The sequence below is a fragment of the Parasteatoda tepidariorum genome, chromosome 8 (genome assembly GCF_043381705.1).
Source record: "Parasteatoda tepidariorum isolate YZ-2023 chromosome 8, CAS_Ptep_4.0, whole genome shotgun sequence".
Lineage (NCBI taxonomy): Eukaryota > Metazoa > Arthropoda > Arachnida > Araneae > Theridiidae > Parasteatoda > Parasteatoda tepidariorum.
The window spans coordinates 75,054,304-75,074,892 of NC_092211.1; the positions used below are offsets into that span (position 1 = coordinate 75,054,304).

A 20,589-nucleotide genomic window follows, 5' to 3' on the forward strand; every position below is an offset into this window, starting at 1 on the left:
AGTATATTTAGTAAGAATTTTACATGCTAAACGGCATTCTTAAAAATAAAATAACACATATTCTTAAAAAAATTACAAATAAGTGTGGGAAAAAAAGACTAATTTATCCAAAGGAAAAATATGAAATAATCTTCTTTTTTTAAAATTTAATTTTTGATCTATATTACTAATAGTTTCCTCATAGGTATTCAATTCTAAAAAGAGTTTTAAAAAAATTTTAATTAAAATTTCTCATATTAGAGAGAGTTGATCCTTACATGTATTTTTTTTAAAGGTAAGAAGCAAAAGGTGGTGGTTTTGTAAGGTGGTGGTTTGTAATTTTAAAATAAAGCCCCTAAAGGTTACTAAACTAAGTAAACTAAAGTAAACTAATTACTGAAATACAGTACATTACTAAAAAAATGTGTTAGATTATTGAAATTATATTTGTTCTGGAATATAAAAAGCAAAGGAAGTAGTTGGAATGGGCCGGTATAGCCTGGTTGTTAGGCAGTTGGGTGAATGTTCAAAAGGGCATGAGTTCGATCCCCGTGAAGTAAATGGTGACTGCTGCTCGTTAAGTCTGTCAGGTCACAAATTCCACCATGTTCCTATAACAAATCATACCTATGGGGGTTCTGAATCGGAGATTGATCGCTCTCTGGTTTAGGTCAAAATTACGATCTGCGGAGAAATGTATGAAAAGTCTGCCCTATAAACGGACTGTAACGTATGTGAGTGGCAGAAGTGGAATTCTCGGCCATAGATGGCACCACTGGAAAACAAGAAGAAGCGCTCCGCCTTTGCCTTGGCATACGACAATAACAACAGTTGTTAAAGAATTTTTTTATTCATATTCAAAAGTTTATAAATAATTGATTTTATAAATTAAAAAAATTTCAGAGATGAATAACTGTTTCTCTTATATCAACATAGCTGCAAATTGGAAAAATTATTGTTTGAAAGTTAGCCGTGTTTGGAAAATTTTACCTTTTACTCTGAAAGCCACACCGATGTTGCATGCTGTATTTCGTTAATTATTAAAATGGCAAATGTAATACTTTTTGCTTATTTTTTCATAAATTAATATAAAATAATGAAAAAAGCATGAAAAATATGTTATCTAAAAATTTTGCATCAAAAGGTTAACAGCTTCCATTGGTGATTAAAATAAACCGCCGTTTCATGTGTAATAGTTAAGAACGAACTTAGTTTATATCTATATATATTTTTCACAATTCCTTTTGACTTGACATCAACTTTGAACTTAGAACTTAGCAATCATCAAAATCACAAAGTTTTTGTTCTACTTGATGACGAAGAATCTAACCATTCTCTTTTGAATTTTAACTTTTTGTTATCTAGAAGACATCAGCAGAAAATTAGATGTTGCATGATGTTTCATTAATTCACAAAAATCATGATGATTATTTTTAAATAGTGATGCAATTAAATTTATTATTTTTTGATTAAATTTGCTTCAAATAAAAGCTCTAATTTCAAGCTATTACGATTCTCAAGTTAGTCAAGTCATAAGGAAAAACTATGAGGTTTTGCGCATTATTCAGCCAAAATTTAAATGGAATAAAATATTTATTTTTTGTTACACTATCCATGAATATTGCCGACTACATTTTTTTTAATGCTTTTTCGTTTCTTTTGCTGCTATTTAATTTAAAATAAAACTGTAATGAAACTAAAATTGATGTGCCTTCGGTCTGCAGGGATCGAACCCACGACCTCTTGAACATGGGCCCAGTGCCCAACCAATCAGGCTATCCTGCCTCGGCTGTAATAGTTTGAGGATCATTTAAATGTTGCAATGCTTTTATGAGTGTCTCTTTTGGATGCTCGAACAATGCGTATCTTCTATAAGAAACAATGCAGTACCACTATTATGTAGCAGGCACGCGAAATTTCCATGTTTAGTAAAACTGATTGCTCGGCATTTGTTTTTAAAAATGGCCGTTTCTAGAAAAAATTAATCATCGCTATTCCCGGTTGAATATTATTAAATGAAATTATTATTGAACGAAATTAAATGAAATTATTATTATTGAATATTATTAAATGAAATTATTTACTTTTAAAATGTTTTCTATTACTTTTATTCGGGAGAAATTTTGAAGAAGAGTTATAATACAGCATTTACCTTGCGAAAAAAAACATACAAAAACAAAATAGCCATGTCTTATACTGGATACTAGTACTAATTAACAGGCTCATTAAAGTAGACTAGTATCACGATTGTACAGATACACCCGAATCACAGCCCCAGCACACCGTACTCCTTCACCGACCCAGTCTTAGCTTCTTCTTTTCAACCACGCTATCTCTCCTAGATTCACCTCAATAAATTACTTTTAAAACAATCCAGAGATTTAGAAACATTTTTTGGGTTTTTCCATTATTTATTCGAAAGTCCCGTACTTTTCTAAAAAATATTCCAGAAATTTAAGAAAGGCGTATCCACCGTAGTAACATACCATGTACTAGATGAAAAATAAATATCTTACTAAATTCTTTTAATAATTGAATTCACGCAAATCCCTAATTAATGTTAATTCCTGTCATTTTTACTCAATTACAGGTTGAACATTTAATACAGCTTTCTAGCCACACCAGATCAGGATGTAGTAGGACATTAAACTCGTTTCCCGATAGTCTATTAGGAAAGAGAACCATATGTCCCAGTGAGGGAGCGAGTAATCTATTGACCACCACTCCTGCATTTGACTTCATTAAAATTACATAAAAACAAATAGAAAATAGCTATGGCTTAAAGTTTGAAAACGTAGCAACAGCAGATTTACAAACTTTAAGCCATAACTAATTCTCTATTTGTTTTTATGTAATTTTAATGAAGTCAAATGCAGGAGTGGTGGTCAATAGATCACTCGCTCCCTCACTGGGACATATGGTTCTCTTTCCTAATAGACTATCGGGAAACGAGTTTAATGTCCTAGTACATACTGTTCTGGTGTGGCTAGAAAGCTGTATTGCTTAGTGCTCACAGTTATATCATTATTAAAGTTATATAATATAGCTTTATATCAATATATCATATTTGTTATATTATTATTACAGTTATATATCATTATTATAGTTATATCATTATTACAGTTACATAATATAGCTTTATATCAATATATCATATTTATTATCTTATTATTAAAGTTATATATCATTATTATAGTTATATCATTATTACAGTTATGTAATATAGCTTTATATCAATATATCATATTTATTATATTATTATTACAGTTACATATCATTATTATAGTTATATAATCATTACATTATTACAGTTATATAACTTTATCGATTTTTGAATACTATTTACACAATTACACTTTTACCTTAAAATATTATACTGCAATTTTTACAGTAATATTTTTTTATTTAGAGTGATTCAATGACTTTACGGTAATTACTACTGCAAAAAATTACGGTATATCAGATTTTGTTCCGTGACACATTCCAGTAAAAATGGATTTTACGGCAAAAAGTACCAGCAGCCTGAGTTGCGGTACTTTTTACTGTAATTCGATCCGGAATTTTTTACAATATAGAGGATTCTATCCGCCAAAACAGCCCCATGTAAAAACTTGGAAGTTAAACTAGGTAAAGTTAATATTAAGTAAAAAACAAGAAAAATAAAATTTTTATTTATTTATTTACTTTTTAAGATTAGTAATTCCGACTGAATAGAAAAATGAAAATACACGACATTTGAAAGTTTTGCAATGCATATTCGTTTGTTATTGCAAAAACTTATAATTTTAATAACGTAATATATCGTGTTTTAAAACAAGTCTTTCTTTTCCCACTTGATTTACGGTCAAAAAATTCTCTTTTTCTTCCCACCGTAAATTAATTTCCAATACATAACGGTGCGTGATTGGAAACAGGTGTGCAAAAAGGTTAACTCAAACGATGTCAAGATGATAAAGTTCATAACCAGTCAAAAGTAAAACTCACTACTTTCTTTCTAAAATGGAATGAAAACGAGAGAAAAAGGGGTCACCCTCTTGAGTGGAGGACCATTGGTCAACAAGTTTATTTTAGTGGCTTTGAACAATGGGGTTCTTCATGTTTTCATGACTACAGAATTGGCTTCTTTGGAAGCTATAAATATAAGGATTAATGGCATTTTAAATTAAAAAAGAACAAAACTGGTTTTGTTAGAGAGATGATGTATTAAGAAATCGAAAGAATATGAAAATTTCAAGTAATCGAAAAACAGCAAAACTGTAGTATGTTTAAAACTGATTGATTATGGTTTGTTTTAAACATAAAACTGTGAAAAATAAACTATTATTTCCTGTTTTTACTGCTTTAATGTTACGCGTGTAATTTTATGTGTGTACATGTGCAAATAATTCGTCAGTGAATTTTTTATCTTGCTTTGGATATAACTTATTCAAGAAAATGTGCACAGTTTGATAGTTGCATTTAAAAAAACGGATCACATCTTAAAATGAGAGAAGATAATGGATATAACTCAAAATGCATGTTCAAGGAGATGGCAATATTTATATAAGAAAATTGATATTGAATTCGAAGCTAATGTTATGTTCATTGTACTTTAAAAGACTTTACTAGCGAGTAATGATTATTCATGGTGTTGTGTTAAAAAAATAAAATCTAAGTGAATTTTCATATTTGCTTCGCACTTGCCGTTTTTCAGAGTAATTTAAAATTTGGGTAATTAAAAAATTTGATTCAATGATTCTCTCCTTATTTAAGAACCGTAAAGGTCATCGCTGTTTCGGGTTTTCACCTTAATGTTATTGTTTTTCTGCGAAAAAACTACTTAAACTTAGAAACTCAAATTGCAGAGATGTATAGAAAACTGCACAGGGATTATAATGAAATAATAAAAATTATTTAATAATTAGTTCGACAATCATTTACTATTAAACTTGCAGAAAAATTTATCGTACGGACCACTCTGCAGGCTTAAAGAACGCAATTACAGAGTTGAAATTTGACGTGCTAAAAGTGCCATTTTTGCTTTTGAACTTCAGACATAGTTTTTTTTTCGAATTGTTCGAAATCAATTTGTTCCAAAGTCATAGTAATTTTAAATGCTTTTTTGGGCAACTTTTTCTCCCTATTTTTTTCGCATTTCATTATACTTTACAGTGCAAAAACTATAAGACTAAGAAAATTAAAATTTAAGGAGGTATGTAGAAAAATGTACAAAAAGTTCGATGAAATAAACATTTTATGATACGGTTATTAGTTCGAAAACTATAAACTGTTAAATGTATATAAAAAGAAATATCTTGGCCAATCTACTGCCCGCTGAAATGCAACAGCTGAGTTGAAATTTGACGTGCTGATAGGTTTATTTTGAATTGCAAAATTAACGAGATATTTTCCATAAGTTCTAATTTGTTCGAAAGTTATTGCAATTTTAAGTGCTTTTTAGCACTTTATTTTCTTTAAATAATAAATTTTTACTTGCAGTTATATCTTTATGTATAGAGCGAGATTTATTCCTTATTTTTATAAAAATAAATAAAAAATGAGAGAGATTAGATTTTGCCATGTATAAATATTATTTATATCAAAATTTTGAAAAATACAAATACGAAGAGTGATGAAGACTGTTTCCAATGCATACTATTATATGATATAAGGTCATAGTTATATATTGTTAACAACTAAAATTGCTTTTCAATTATTATTGCTTATTGTGACGCACATTCTGTATTCCTCATTCCCCCCTTTTTAAAGTACGGTTGATTATTTTTCCAATCCAGGTATACTTTAATTTTGATACATTTGACATATTAATGAAATGTGCTTACATAAAATTATAATATTTACATATTTTTCGAACAAAATTATTTTTTATCGACTTTTTCCGAAGAAACAAACAATGATGAATGCGAAGCAAACAGAAAGTTGAGCCCCTTCTAGTAACGTTAAAAAGACGCATTATTTTTAAACGCACACTTCAAGCTATTTCCTTTCCTTTGAATGCCCATTTTAATCCATTTATTGTCCTTTTTTTCTTTTACAAAAAAGTTTTTTAATACATAGTTTGAAGATTCAAAATTGAAGATTTTTTAAAATCATTTTTAGCCAGTCATGAAGGCTTTGCACCAGTCTAGGTCTATAATATTGCTTTACAGAATTTTAAACATTTTCTTAAATATATTTTTGAGATTGGAGTAAAAATTTTATATTTTCTTCTGAATAGAATATTTTTAAAGAAAAAATTTTTGTAACTGTTACGGCTAATGAATAAGCTTGAATCTCACCGCTGAAGATTTTTTAAATTTTGATTTCTACTTATTTATCTTTATTGAAATTCAGGACTCATTGGTGAATATTAACTTTTTATTAAGCTGTAGTTTCTTTAAAAACTGTTCTTAATATTTTCAGCTTAAGCTAACAATGTGTGTACGAAAATATTAATTTGAAATGTATGGAAAATAAAAGAATAAAATTCTTCTTAACTCGTTCCTAGACCCTTCGGTCAAAAGTGAGGATTGACACTAAATATATTGCAAGCTCCATAATTTTACTTGAAAGGAATATAATTTAATATGTAAATAGAATAGAATAGAATTTAATATGTTTTCGTCAGAGTTTAAAGTTTTTTCAAAAAAAATTTTTTTAATACAAATGTAGTACTTGAGCAACTACGGAGATTGAGCACAATTTAATAAGAATCATTGTTATTTTCTTGTAGTCCTGGCGTGGAAAAAATGCAACATTGTAAATAAACTTTATTAAAATAATAATTTTTTTAAATGATTTCGTGCATTTTCTCTCAATGAAAGAAGCATTTCAGCCTTCAATAAAAATCCGAAACTCAAATATAATAGCAAAATGAAAAAGTAAAGTAACAATCAGGGTTAAACTGAGAGTTCGGTTCTGACCTTTGCTGCTCCATACATTCAAAATTATTTAAACAAAAAAAAAATGTTACGTAAAAAAAAGTTTACTTTAGATTTTTACCCAAACTTTTTTTAACCTTTAAAACTATTTTCGGGTTACATCATTTTTAAAAATGTGTCTTCAATTATATTGATTAAAATGACCTGTTTTTTATGTACCTTTATGATTATTAGACATAGCTTTGAAAATACGTTTTATTCTTAAGTTTGTTTACTGTATAAATAATTACATTCTAAAAATAGCGCAGATGCTTTAAATATGTTTTTAATTGCAGATTTAGATAATCATTTGCTAGCTTAAAAATAAATTTTCAATACTTAGCTCAGGGTGACCTGAAAATAACAGGAGTGTAGAGAATATGTAAATATAACAAAACAGAACAGAGAAAACTTCATATTCGAATAGAAAATAATGTCTCCAAATACAATGGATCTTTTAAAGGAATCATTTGTACTATGAAAGAATTGCATAAATTTCAGTAGCGAATATTTAAATATGGTAAAACAAAATAGAAAACTATAAGTTCGAATAGAAAATAAAGTCTCCAAATACGATGGATTTTTGAAAAAAAAAAGACAATTTGTGCTACGAAAGAATTACATACATTTTGATTGAGAATATTTAAATATGATAAAACAGTATAGAAAAAACTATATATTTGAACAGAAAATTTGTTCAAATGGGATGGAGTTTTAAAAAATTCTTTGATCTACTACAGAATTGTATAAACTACGATAGAGAAGATTTAAATGTGATGTAACAGAATTTAAAACTATTTATTTGAACAGAAAATGTGTTAAAAAACAATGAAGTTATTAAAAAACATTTTGTGCTGCGAATGATTTGCAAAAACGTCGATAGAGAATATTTAAGTATGATAAAACATAAAACTATATATTTGAATAGAGAATGTGTCCAAATACGATGGAATTTTAAAAAAAATAATTTGAGCTACGAAAGAATTGCATAAATTTCGATGGAGAATATTTAAATACGATAAAATCGAATAGGAAACTATTTATTTGAATAGAAAATGCGTTCAAAATACTATGGATTCTTAAAAAAAATTCTTTATGCTACGAGAGAAATGCATAAACTTCAAATGAAATTTAAAAATTTTGACAAGTATGGTATTTTCCTTAAAAAAAAGTCAAGGTCGGAAAAGTAACAAATCTGTTTCATTAAAAACAGCAATATAAATATTTTTTTGAAATAGTTTAAAGCAGCTTTTTTTTAATAAGTTCGAAAGTATGGAGTGTATTTTTTTTTAAAAAAAACAGCACTTTTTTTAAAAAAATGCAAAGACTTCTTTATTCAATTTTTTTTTCATAAAGTCTAAATAAATATTTGTGTTACTTAATGTAATTTGTCCCAATAGTTTCGTGAAATTATCTCAAACAACAATTAATTCCCTTGACCGTCATGTATAAACTCAAAAATTCAGAGCAACAGTTAATTATTTGTATTTTATTAATCGCGGCTAAAAGTAGCTGTTTAAAAAATGCAGTTAAAAACTGCGAAAATATACAACTGTTTATAATAAGCCTTGGAGCTATAATGAGCCGTTGGATGTTGCCCTCGCCTCCCAATAAGGTAACCCAGGTTCGAGTCCCAGTGATGTCCATTCGTTTCGAAATTCACCCCGGTTTGCACCAATCACATTGCTGACGTAAAATATCCCCAGTGATAGACGGATCATGGGTTAAAGTCCCCTTGCCGTCTGGGTAGCCGTGTAAGATTCTCGTGGCTTTCTTCCCCATATAACGTAAATGCAGGTTTGTTTCATCGAAAAGTCTTCCACGCATTCTATTATTGTCCCAAAGCTTAGTTCAAGAGTCCCCATGTCTTTGGGGTTGGGTTCAAAATTACACGGTCAAAGAGTTGGTCATTAACTGTTGTAAACTCAAAAATTGGTCAACTGTTCAACGTCGGTTATAAAATAAAAAAAAATAATTTTTTATAATATGTTTCAGATTTTTATGCGAAATTTTTAAAAATTATAATAGCTTATTTATACTTTTTTGTCTAACTACTTTAATAATTTGAGTCAAACAAATTGTTTTTAAGATTATTTCAGTTAATAAGGTTAAATATTTCTAATACATGACTCTCAACGAGTATTTTTTTTTTAATTTATAAACTTATGCCATCATTTTCTTAAAATTTAAACTGTAACTAATAGGAAATCAATCTTAAAGAGAATTTTAAAAATAGCATGATTACACAATTTGACAATATTATCAAAGTTCTTTTAAGTGATTTTAATGTACACCTCATTGCCAATGAATTGATAAAACAACTATTGTTTCAAAATCAACTGACGTTAAGTTTCTATAGCAACGAAATTCTGTTGCCAAAAGAACTTTTACTATCAAAAACTAGTTTCATTTTAAACATCAACATTGAGATAAACTCATTCCAGTTAAAATATTAAGATTATTATTTGATGGTTTGTACAAATAAGAACGAATCCCCCAAGAAATTATATGAGAAAAAATAGTGAATAATATTTCTAAAGTGCAATTAATCGTAGTTTTTTAGTGAAGTATGATTCCATTCAATGCACTGTTGTTTATTTTTATATCTGGTGTAGCTGCAGTAAGCCAAAAAGAAAAAAAGTTACAGAGTGAGTATTTTATTCTTTGTTTTAATAACATTATGGCTTGTAGTTTAATAGATAAAAAAAAAATTCATGTTTAAAATCTATGATGGAATAAAAGTAACTTAATTAAAGCGTCAATTTGTTTAGCCCAGTGGTCCCCAACCCCCGGTCCGCGGACCGGTACCGGTCCGTGGATAAAATGGTACCGGGCCGCCCATTTCATTGAAACTGAATACCCCAAATTAAAAATATCTGTGTTCCATTAAAATTTTATTTATTTAAAAAAAGATGCCCCCGAAGGTAGTAACATAAATTTTTTAATGTTTAAAAAGTTAAAAAAAAGAAATCTGCAACTATTTTTTCATTCAATTTGTTTTAATAAAAAAAAGACAAAAAGCAATCATCGTAACTGCAAATATCATAAATAAAAAACGAAAGCGCGACGCGACATTTGCATTGGAACTAATAAAGAACTTCGTCTTCTCTCTCGATTCTGACGCCTCACACAGCGAGAGTGTATAGTAAGGCTATAAAAGAGAAGCTGGCTCGTCTGCCATTTAGTCGCCCAAAGACCACGTGACCATGATTCCTCTCTACTGTTTTGTGTGCTTTATGCGGATTTGTTTGTTTTTTGTAAAAAGAAAGTGTCTATCACTCCTCTCTCTGTTCACCGGTACTTTCTCAGGTTTAACAGTGCTTGGTGTACGTGTGTATTGTGTCTGCACAAATTTAACTCACAAGTTAGCAAACATGAATACAAAACAGACGTCCTTAGAAAGTTTCCTTGGAAAAAAGAAAAGGCTCAGTGAAGAGACCGAAGAGCCTTCAACATCAAAGAAACATGCAACTTTTAACAGACAATACCATGAGTCCTACTTGAAGTATGGTTTTGTCGGGACAGGCGATTCACACAAACCAAAACCGCTCTGCATAGTTTGCGGCGATCAACTCTCTAATGACGCAATGAAACCTTCAAAACTGCTTCGCCACTTGAACGCCAAGCACCCTGGATTAAAAGACAAGTCCCTGGAGTATTTTGAAAGAAAAAAACGGGAACACGAAGGACAGAAAAAATTTATGATGGCCACCACATCAATAAAGGAGAGTGCACTAAGAGCATCATATTTGGTGGCTAACCGCATTGCTAAAGCTAAAAAGCCATTCAATATTGGTGAAGAATTAATCTTGCCCGCCACTAAAGACATTTGCCGTGAAATACTAGGAGAAGCTGCTGTGGAAAAGATAGCACATGTGCCTTTGTCGGCTAGCACTGTGACTAGGCGCATTGAGGAAATAGCCGAAGACATTGAAAAGCAATTGTTGGAGAGGATTAATGCATCACCGTGGTACGCACTCCAGGTTGACGAATCTACAGATATTGACAGCAAGGCAGTACTACTTGTTTATGTGCGATATCTATATCAGGAAGATGTGCATGAGGATTTGTTATGTGCACTATCTTTGCCAACCAACACCACAGGAGCAGAACTGTTCAAGTCACTGGATGGTTATATATCAAGACAACTAAAATGGTCCTTTTGTTTAGGCATATGCACAGACGGAGCTGCTGCTATGACCGGACGTCTATCTGGTTTAACTGCTCGGATTAAGGAAGTTGCACCTGAGAGTGAAGCTACACATTGTCTCATTCACAGGGAAGTGCTAGCAAGCCGAAAAATGTCACCAGAATTTAACAGCGTATTGATTGATGTCGTTAAAGTTATTAACTACATCAAAGCACACGCCCTTAACTCGCGCCTGTTTGAGCAGCTTTGTGAGGAGATGGACGCAGAGTACAGATGCCTTCTGTTATACACAGAAATAAGATGGTTATCCAGAGGAAAATCGCTACTGAGAGTATTTGAATTGCGAGAGCCATTGCAAAGATTTCTCTTAGAAAAGAAGTCACCGCTGGCAGCACATTTCAGTGACAAGGTATGGGTCACCAAACTGGCTTACCTGTGTGACATATTCAACCTGCTGAATGAACTCAATCTGTGCCTTCAGGGGAAAATGACAACTGTTTTCAAGTTGGCTGACAAAGTAGCTGCCTTTAAAGCCAAACTGGAGTTATGGGGACGACGCGTGAACAGAGGCATTTTCGACATGTTTCAGACATTAGCGGGTATTTTAGGCGAGACAGAGCCTGAAGATTCATTCTCCCAGTTGGTTCACGATCACCTGTCTTTGCTTTTAAAAGAGTTCGAGCGCTACTTCCCAACCACAAAAGACCCACGAACTGGTAAGGAATGGATCCGCGACCCATTTGCCAACAAATCGGGTGAATCTAGCTTGTCAGTGCAGGAAGAAGATCAACTGTTGGAGATTGCTAATGAAGGCGGGCTCAAAACTACGTTCGAAACAACAACTCTGCCGGTGTTCTGGATTAAAGTCTTGGCAGAATACCCCGAGATTGTCACCACAGCACTTAAATCCCTATTGCCATTTCCAACAACCTATCTGTGTGACAGCAACTGCAGTAACAGCAACCAAAACAAAGCAACGGAATAAACTGGAGATAAGCAACACACTTCGGGTGTCATTGTCTCCGATTACCCCCAGATGGAGCCGTCTCATTGCAAAGAAACAAGCTTAGAGTTCTCATTGATCTAACGTTCCAGCAAGTTAAAATGTTAAATCACTTTATTTTTTGGTTTAACTGTATTTTATTTTGAAGGTATGTTTAAATACATTTAAATTAAAATAATCTGAAATATAAACAATCAATGCCCCCCCCCTTAGTGGGCCGTGGTAAAATTATCAAACGTTGACAGGTCCGCGGTGATAAAAAGGTTGGGGAACACTGGTTTAGCCAATAAGAAAAAGTTAAGCAGAATAATTTTTACTATGCTAACATATTTTATTTCTGAACTACTGAGAAAATCGAATAAATAAAATTTAATCTCTGATTAAATCGGATACGACTCTCAGAAATAAGACTCTCACTTTTAACGATTCAGTAATCTTTGAATCTTTTCATTAATTTTGGGAATCATTTTGTCACGAAGTCACGTGATTTGTGACGAAACAGGATAATGTTTCATCAACTCTAAACCTCATCGGAAGGCATTGTGGGATTTTTTTTAACCAGAATGACGAAGCTAGGATAAAGACTAGACATTCGAAAATAAAGTGTCGGATTAAGCCAACCGGTGGTCAAAGTGCTAGCCTTGTATGAAGAAAATTCTGGGTTTGAATCCCGCTTCGAGCTTGGGTGTAATTTATCTCTGTGCTCTATTTGCCCTTGTTGTGTTGCGCCATCTATATAGTACCCACGATAAAGTGATTATTGGAAAAGTTAGATATATATTAATCACAACGAGAGTTTTTTTTCTTGGAAAAAATAGAATGACGAAATATCTCTTTACTTTAGACGAAATTCGTTTCCTCGAAGAAGCAGCAGTAGTTATTTTGTCACATTTGACAAAATGTTCGCTCGACGAATATACCAAGGAACGGCTTCTTCAAAAACGAAGAAAGTTACGTGTCAGAAACGTATAAGACAAAAAGTTAGTTTTTTGTAAAATACCCATATTTTCATAAATATTTAAGCTATGCTTACACAATTTTGTGCAATTTTCGTATATAATAGCCAAAATAATTGTTACAAGTAACAAATTTCTTGCTAAATTTTTTTGGCGTATTGAAAAACACTATTTTCCGTTTGAAATTTGTTGTCGGTCCCTCATACCTCTAAAAGCTTTAAACTTCATTAATAAGTATGAAAAATTGCATAATCTAAAAAGTTCTGAAGTTATAAAATGATTCTCTAAGTATTTCTTGAGAAATATAAAAAAATTTATTAGTATAGAGATGTTTCCATTATTTTGTCCACTCCCTGTATATTCATTTATTTGAATTATAATTTTAATCCTAGATCTGAATATAATTCAATTTTTCTGTGGTAGTACGATTATTAATTAGGTTTTCAATAAATGTATTTATTATACACAAATTCCCTACTACTAGCATCCTCTTCTGGAGAATAATATTGATCAAAAATTAAAGCAAGCTGTTTTTGGTTCTCCAAATCTACGATTGTTTTCGATGTCTTCTCTTTAAAAGGTCTTTATTGTATTCGATATTGAAAAAGTAACAAATTTGTGATAATAGTGCTTGAAGAACCGGAGATTTAAAAACAATGCCGTACATACGTATCTTCACTCCGAATAGAAGCATAGGGCTTCTATCATAGTTCTTCACCTCAATCCGTTTTTAGCCAGATATTTTGCCTATCTATGTCGTTCCTATTGTTTTCGGCTCACTAACAATCGTCAAACAATGCCATAGGTTGTTATATTATAAGCAAAAATTATATGCACTGTAAAAAAAGTTCGGATCAAGTTATGGTAAAAAGTACCAGCATTCAAGTTGCCGGTACTTTTTATGCATAAAATGTCGTTTTTACAGGACAAAAGTATTCCGTATTTTTTACTGTACTAATTGCAGTGAAAATACTGAACGCTAATTAAATTAATATTATGGTAAAATGGATTTTACAGATGATGCGCCAAAAGTCTTGGTACTTTATACTGTAATTTTATCTGGCATTTTTCGCAGCGTTAAAGTGAGCAAAAATGGCTTGATGATTTTTCTGCAGGTGGTTAAACGTAAAATCAATCAAAGTCATTGTTTGTTGATCGATTAGAAAGGTAATCACTTAGTAAACAAAATGGCGAGATTAAAATAAATTTTTTTCCCAAAAAATTATAAATATCATTTTTATAATTATAATGATCATTTTTCAGTCGGTGGGAGAATGTAAAATCAACCAATGCCATTGTTTGTTGATCGATTTAAAAGATAATCACTTAAGTAAGAAAAAAAAATGGCGAGATTAAAATTATAATTTCTCTTTAAAAATATAAATAACTATTTTTATCTAATTGCATTTGGTAAAAAGATATTTCAAACATGAAAACTTTGTCTGTGTTTTAAATTGCTTAAATGTTTTCTTGATTGAAATATTAAATAGCTTGCCCACATAAATTTATTTTCACTTAAAATATAAATTAATTTGCATACTACGAGACAACAGGTTACGTTCTTTAGCGTTATAATAACTAAAAATAAAGCTTTAAAGGGAATGCAGAGGATATAGCTTTTCTCAAATAGCTGTCAGGTCATGAAAAAAAAAAGTAATAATTTTAATATTTTGCGAGCAACAGTATTAAAAGTAGTGATAAATACAAGAACCAAATCGGTAATATTAAAAACTTTTAATTGATCTAACTTGTATCCTTTAAAATTCTTAACTGCTGTAAATCAGATAATAAAAACTGCGGTTGATATAAAGTTAAAAAATTATACGATTAAAATTAAATATTTTTTTTCTTTATGATCCATGCATCGACGGAATTAACTATAAGAATTGAAATTAGGTTATAAGTCATTTTCATGCAGAAAAATAAGCCATAAGAATTAAATTTTATTTTCTAAAAATAACATTCTGTTTGTAAAATAAATTTATTGAATTAGGAAGCTTTTTTTATTTAATCAATATTTTATTACAACTAACTTTTCCGTGAAATTTAAAACTAACTTTATATATTTTTTTTTACTTTTAGTTTTCTTGTTAAAACTAATTAATTTTTAGTTAAGCAAGCAATAATTTTTGATCTTAATTACAGATGTCATAGAAGGTGATATCATGTTAAGAGAAGATAAGGATTACTGGGTATGTTTAAACTGTTTTCTTTCAAAATGTTTTCAAAAATTAGTTTATATTTTATATCGAACTATATCATTAATGATTTTTATGTTTCCTCTAGTATCTTATTAATTAGCATGAAAAAATTGTATTAAGAGGTTAAAAAAATTAAAGAGGACGTATTTCAGTTCATCACAGTAACATTTTAATAATTTAATTCCGTTACAGCATACGCTAAAAAACATTTGAATCAAATTACTGTATAAAGTATCGTAACGCATAATCAGTAAAATCCATTTTTAACGTAAAATATTATACTGTGGTTTTTACAGTAATATTTATTTAATTAGAGTAATTCAAAAAAAATCGATTCTTGCCTATTTCGTCTATCTAAAGTTTACTTTTTTACGAAATTGCGATAATTTTAGCATAAATGCTTCGTATATTCTCTCTTTTATACTATCGTATATCCGCAGATCCCAACAAATTATTGTTATTTTAAAAAGTAAAATAAAAATAACAATAATTGAAATGAAGAAAAAATGAAATAAATAAAAATAAAGAGAAAATAAAGCTTTCGGCAGCGCAATCAAACGGCACACAGCGCAATCAAATTAATTTACATTATAACATACATTACAATGTACGGATTTTGATAAATAGCGTTTTCGTTAAGGTTTTGTCAAACGGACTGCAAAAGCTGAATTAAATTACATACTTAAGGCCGAGATAGCCTGGTCGGTAGGGTGCTGGTCCCATGTCCGAGAATTCGAACCCCGCCGGCCGAAGACTCCCCGTGTAGTAAAGTGACTGATGCACGTTAAATCTGACGAGTCGCAAAAGTCTTCCATGTTCTCATAACAAATCAATACCTCTGGGGGTACTGGATTGGAGATCAATCGTTCTCTGATTCAGGTCAAAATTACGATCTGTGGATGAATGAATGGATGTATAAATGGGTCCGCCCTATAAACGGGTGTGACGTATGGTGTGGCAGAAGTCGAATTTTTGGCCATAGATGGCGCCACTGGAAAACAAGAACAATCGCACCCCCTCTGCCTAAACAGGCATACGTCAACAACAAAGACATACTTTTTTTGTTTTTATTTTTAGTGTTAAGTTTCACGCATGCGCTGTTAAGCTTAATTATCGTTTGCGTTAGCATTCACGGGAAACCTCAACGTAACGCAAAAGCTCTCTATTATAAAGGTTTCGCTGTCTTCTATTTAGAATTTTTAAAGATACTAGGAGACTCCGCCCCTGCTCGCTCCGCTCAACAATCCTCGTAATTGCTTCTCATTTATTATTGTTCTTCACATTCATAAGAAAAACAAAAAAGTTTGTTTTCAAAATAAACAATTATTTTAGATTTAAACAAGAACATTTCGTTAAGATAATAATCGTTGCGAAATAGACGATTATCTAGATTTAAAAAATGATCATCTCTATCCCTAAAGAATACAGATTATAGTACTAAAGAAGAAATGAATAAAAAAATTATTTTACTCGTTGACGAGAATTATATGAGTTTAAATAGGAATGGCTCTTTATTGAGCTTTTTTTGGTTTTTAAAAATTTCACCATGAATAGATTTAAATCTGGCAACAAGTTTTCTCTCTCTCTCTCTCTTTGCTACTTTTGATTGACATCTACTCCAGCGCGAGCTTAAGAAATAAAATAAGCAAAAATAAAAAAGAGATCTTCTGAGAGAAAAATAAATTTTCTACAACAATGGATAAATAGTCAACAAAGAAAAAATCTGAAAAATTTCACGAAAGAGCACTTAAATTTACAATAGCTTGCAAATTGAAATTTCGAAGTGAAATTCGCGTTAAGATCGCAAATAAGAAATGGGTCTTTTAGCACGTAAAATGTTAACTACATAGTTGCATTTCACTTCAGATCGAGGAGATATCGTATTTTTTCCCTACAAGTTTCACTGTTAATAATTTATGAACTAATTGTCGAATCTTAATTTTTTTTATTCCATATTTTAAGCTTCTATCTGCTATAGATTTTATGCAGAGTAAGATCTACCACAAAATTGGGGAAAGCACTAAAATTGCAATAACTGTCAAGCAAATTATAGTTTCAAAAAATATATAATAAGTGAAAAAGTGAAAACAAATAAATTAAAAATAAATTTAAAAGAAACTGTTTAATTTATAAAAAATATGGCTTTTGCAGCATTCCAAGTTTCAACTCTGAAGTTGCATGCCTGAGGTTAGGTACAGCTGCCCGAATGTTATTCTTTTCCTACAAGTTTAACAGATAATCATCGAACAAATTATTGAATGCTAACTATTTTTATTAAAGTGCAATTCCTGTACGTATTCACCATTGTAATTTCAAGTTTCTTAGTCTTATAATTTTTGCTCAGCAAAACAAAATGTAACATTAAGTTAAACACCCATAACAGCGACCCTTGCAATTATTTTACACAGAGATATTTTATTTTAAATTATTTTATTTCAAATTATTTTAATCAAGCATATATCATGTTTAAATCTGCCTTCTGTTTACTAAAGTCCTTCTTTCCTCGGTTGAAACTTATTGCACAGTTAATTTAAATTTAATAAAAATTTAAGAATTTATTAATTTGCTATGAATTATCCATATAAAGAACATGTATTGATTTTTAAACTTTATGACAGGGTCGAAAATCAGGTCCATTGGTGGATATGAAGAAGAATAGATGGACAGAAGGTATTGTACCGTATGTTCTGAATGAAACAGTTTACAGTAAGTACAATTTCTGATAAGTACTGTAAAATATTACAGTAATATAGAATTTAATTATAAAAAATCGTAGCCAAAACTGCCACTACTATTGTTTTGCGTGTTGTCATTTTAACGTTACTTCATGCATGTTTAGCTACCCAAGAGTATAAAACTTAAAAACATGAAATTACGATTATTTGTAGAATAATGTAAGATGAAATAAAAAGAATTTGGAATTTTTATCAACTAATTAAAATTAAAAATCAATTAATTAAAATTATAGTAAAAAATGCCTTATGAGCCGCTCTGCAGACCACAGAAATTCATCTACAGAGTTTAAATTAAATTTGTTAAAAGAGTTATTTTTATTTGTGAATTTAACGAGATTTTTTTCCTTGGAAATTCTAGTTTATTCAAAGTTATTGTCATTTTAATTTTTTTTTTGGCAATTTTTTCTCCTGTTTTGGTATTTATCTATTGTACTAGGAAAATTTATGTATCTCTCTTATTTACTTGGAATTTATTTGTAAGCTTGCACTTAATTTGATGTTAAAGGTAATAATAAAAACGAGAGAGAAGATGTCTGATAATCTTAACATTTATATTGAACTTTTAAATTCTTTTTAACAGCAGACACTGAACTTTTGCTCTTTAACGCTACCCGGTGAACACCTGTGTTCCTAAGTTACGGAGGCGAGTAACATTACCCACGCCAAAGATGTCCGTTCATGGGGACACACACAAAACAATGGACACATCATGTTCACACATCACAAAACAATGGACAACACACACAGAGAGAAACATCAATGCCCTGAGCAGGATCCTACCCGCAAGCATTGGCTTCGCAGACTGGCACGTTAATCGCTCGGCCACCTCGCCGGCACTTTTAAATAACATGAAATATTTATTAAAAGGGAGAAAAAATACTTTTTCAAATTTTTCATAATGATAAAGGTCACGTTAGCGAGTAAAATTACTTCTCACTCATTTTTTTTCTTTACACACTCTGTATTCTGAAAATTAGTTTATTAATTTTATTTCAAATATAATTGATTATTTTTCAAATCCAGGAAATCGTTCATTTCTTCACGATTAACTTATTAACAAAATATTCTTACATAAAACTATAATACTTATATTATATTTACTAGTAAAATGTTTTTTGAACCTAAAAAACCGTCGAATCATCTTTTTATTTATTTATTGGAATTCATATATACTTTTAGAATAAAATTCGTAAAAAGGTTTCACAATAAGACCTGAACCTTTTCAATATGTAATTGACATCAGCTGAAAAAAAAGTTAGGGATTTGATAATTCTCTTTTATACTCTTAAATGGGCTTTAAAAAAATCAAAACACGAGAGGTAAATTCTTTAAATAGAAACGAAAATTTTCATTCAATTCCAAATATACATTTAAATGAGAATAAAATTAATTGAATAAAACGTCCAATGGCACAAAGATCCAAAAAGAACAAGCTGAACTAAGTGATTAAAAAATTTTTAAATTTTTAAAATTAAGACAAAGTTATCAAACAAGTATTATTATAAGAATTATTAGAATTGGAAAAATTTATTTTGCCAATTTTTTTATTTATTTATTTATTTTGCACCCGGTAAACACACTTCTGTACTGTGCACGACATTGAGGTACAAGACCAAGTCGGTTCGATTGCAAACTTTGACGCTGATATCTCTGATGAAGCTGTGAGACATACCAGTATATCATTAGATCTAGATATTACTGGTTTAATCATTATATTACTGGCAATATCATTAGATCTAGATATTACTGCATTAAAGCGTCTCTGTGATACCTGTTTAACTGTTTCTGGAAATAACTGCAATCAACACCTGTAACATGCATGCATGAAATAGCCTAAAGAGATGATTTACTGTTTTTATTTTATCCCCTTCGTTGAACAGCCGACCCAATATTTGAGTTAGCAACTGCCAATATTCAACTCCATAACCTTATAATTTCGAACACAATTCAAAAGACAAAGGAATTTATGGGTTAGAATAAATTTGCCTTCGAGGAGGACTTTTTGATGGAACTAGCCCTCATTTGCATTACACGGAGAGGAAAGCCACAGAAACCTCCCACGGTTAGCCTAACGACAAGGGGATTCTAACCCATGATCTGTCTACCATAAAGTATATTTTACCTCAGCACTGTGGTCAGTGCGAGCCGGGTGCGAAATTGGTATCGGCAATAAGATTGTTATGATTGTTGATAAGATGATTGTTATTTGTTACACCATCTATTTGCGGTTTCTTATTTTTGTCCCTTTTTTATTTGTGTTCTCTACATCTCCAGTAAGTATATAATATTAATTAACTTGTAGTTAATATTAATTCGTTAATGCTCATAGAAAATAATTGGCTGAATCTTTATGTAATGTGTTTCATAATATTTAAATTTGAAAATGTAAAGCTCATCTTTTTCGCGGAATTGATAGTAAATAGTTATCTTTTTTCCACGGTAATATTTGAGTGACACACAAGATCTTTACAAACAGACCTTTAATGATAAAACATTTTCTTATCAAATTATTTATCATTTGTTGCCAACAGATAAACAAGGCGAAACAACAGGCTTTGATTCTTTTTCAAGGTTATGCACAAAGTCTTCAGTTTTGTTTTTATTTTATTATTATTTTTTTATTCCTTATTAATTTACATTTAAATACGTTTTCATTTCAATATATA

The 20,589-nt window shown here is 30.4% G+C and overlaps 1 protein-coding gene across 1 annotated transcript in view; it reads left to right on the forward strand.

Annotated features, from left to right (window-relative positions):
• Positions 1 to 9,280: 9,280 nt before the first annotated feature.
• The window catches only part of LOC107448604 (zinc metalloproteinase nas-4), a 13,236-nt gene continuing 1,927 nt past the window's right edge, over positions 9,281 to 20,589 (forward strand). The window contains exons 1-3 of the mRNA XM_043052091.2: positions 9,281 to 9,526; positions 15,133 to 15,179; positions 17,807 to 17,894. Of these exons, the coding sequence (XP_042908025.1) occupies positions 9,448 to 9,526; positions 15,133 to 15,179; positions 17,807 to 17,894 (214 nt within the window). The 5' untranslated portion in view covers positions 9,281 to 9,447. The remainder of the gene's footprint in view (positions 9,527 to 15,132; positions 15,180 to 17,806; positions 17,895 to 20,589) is intronic.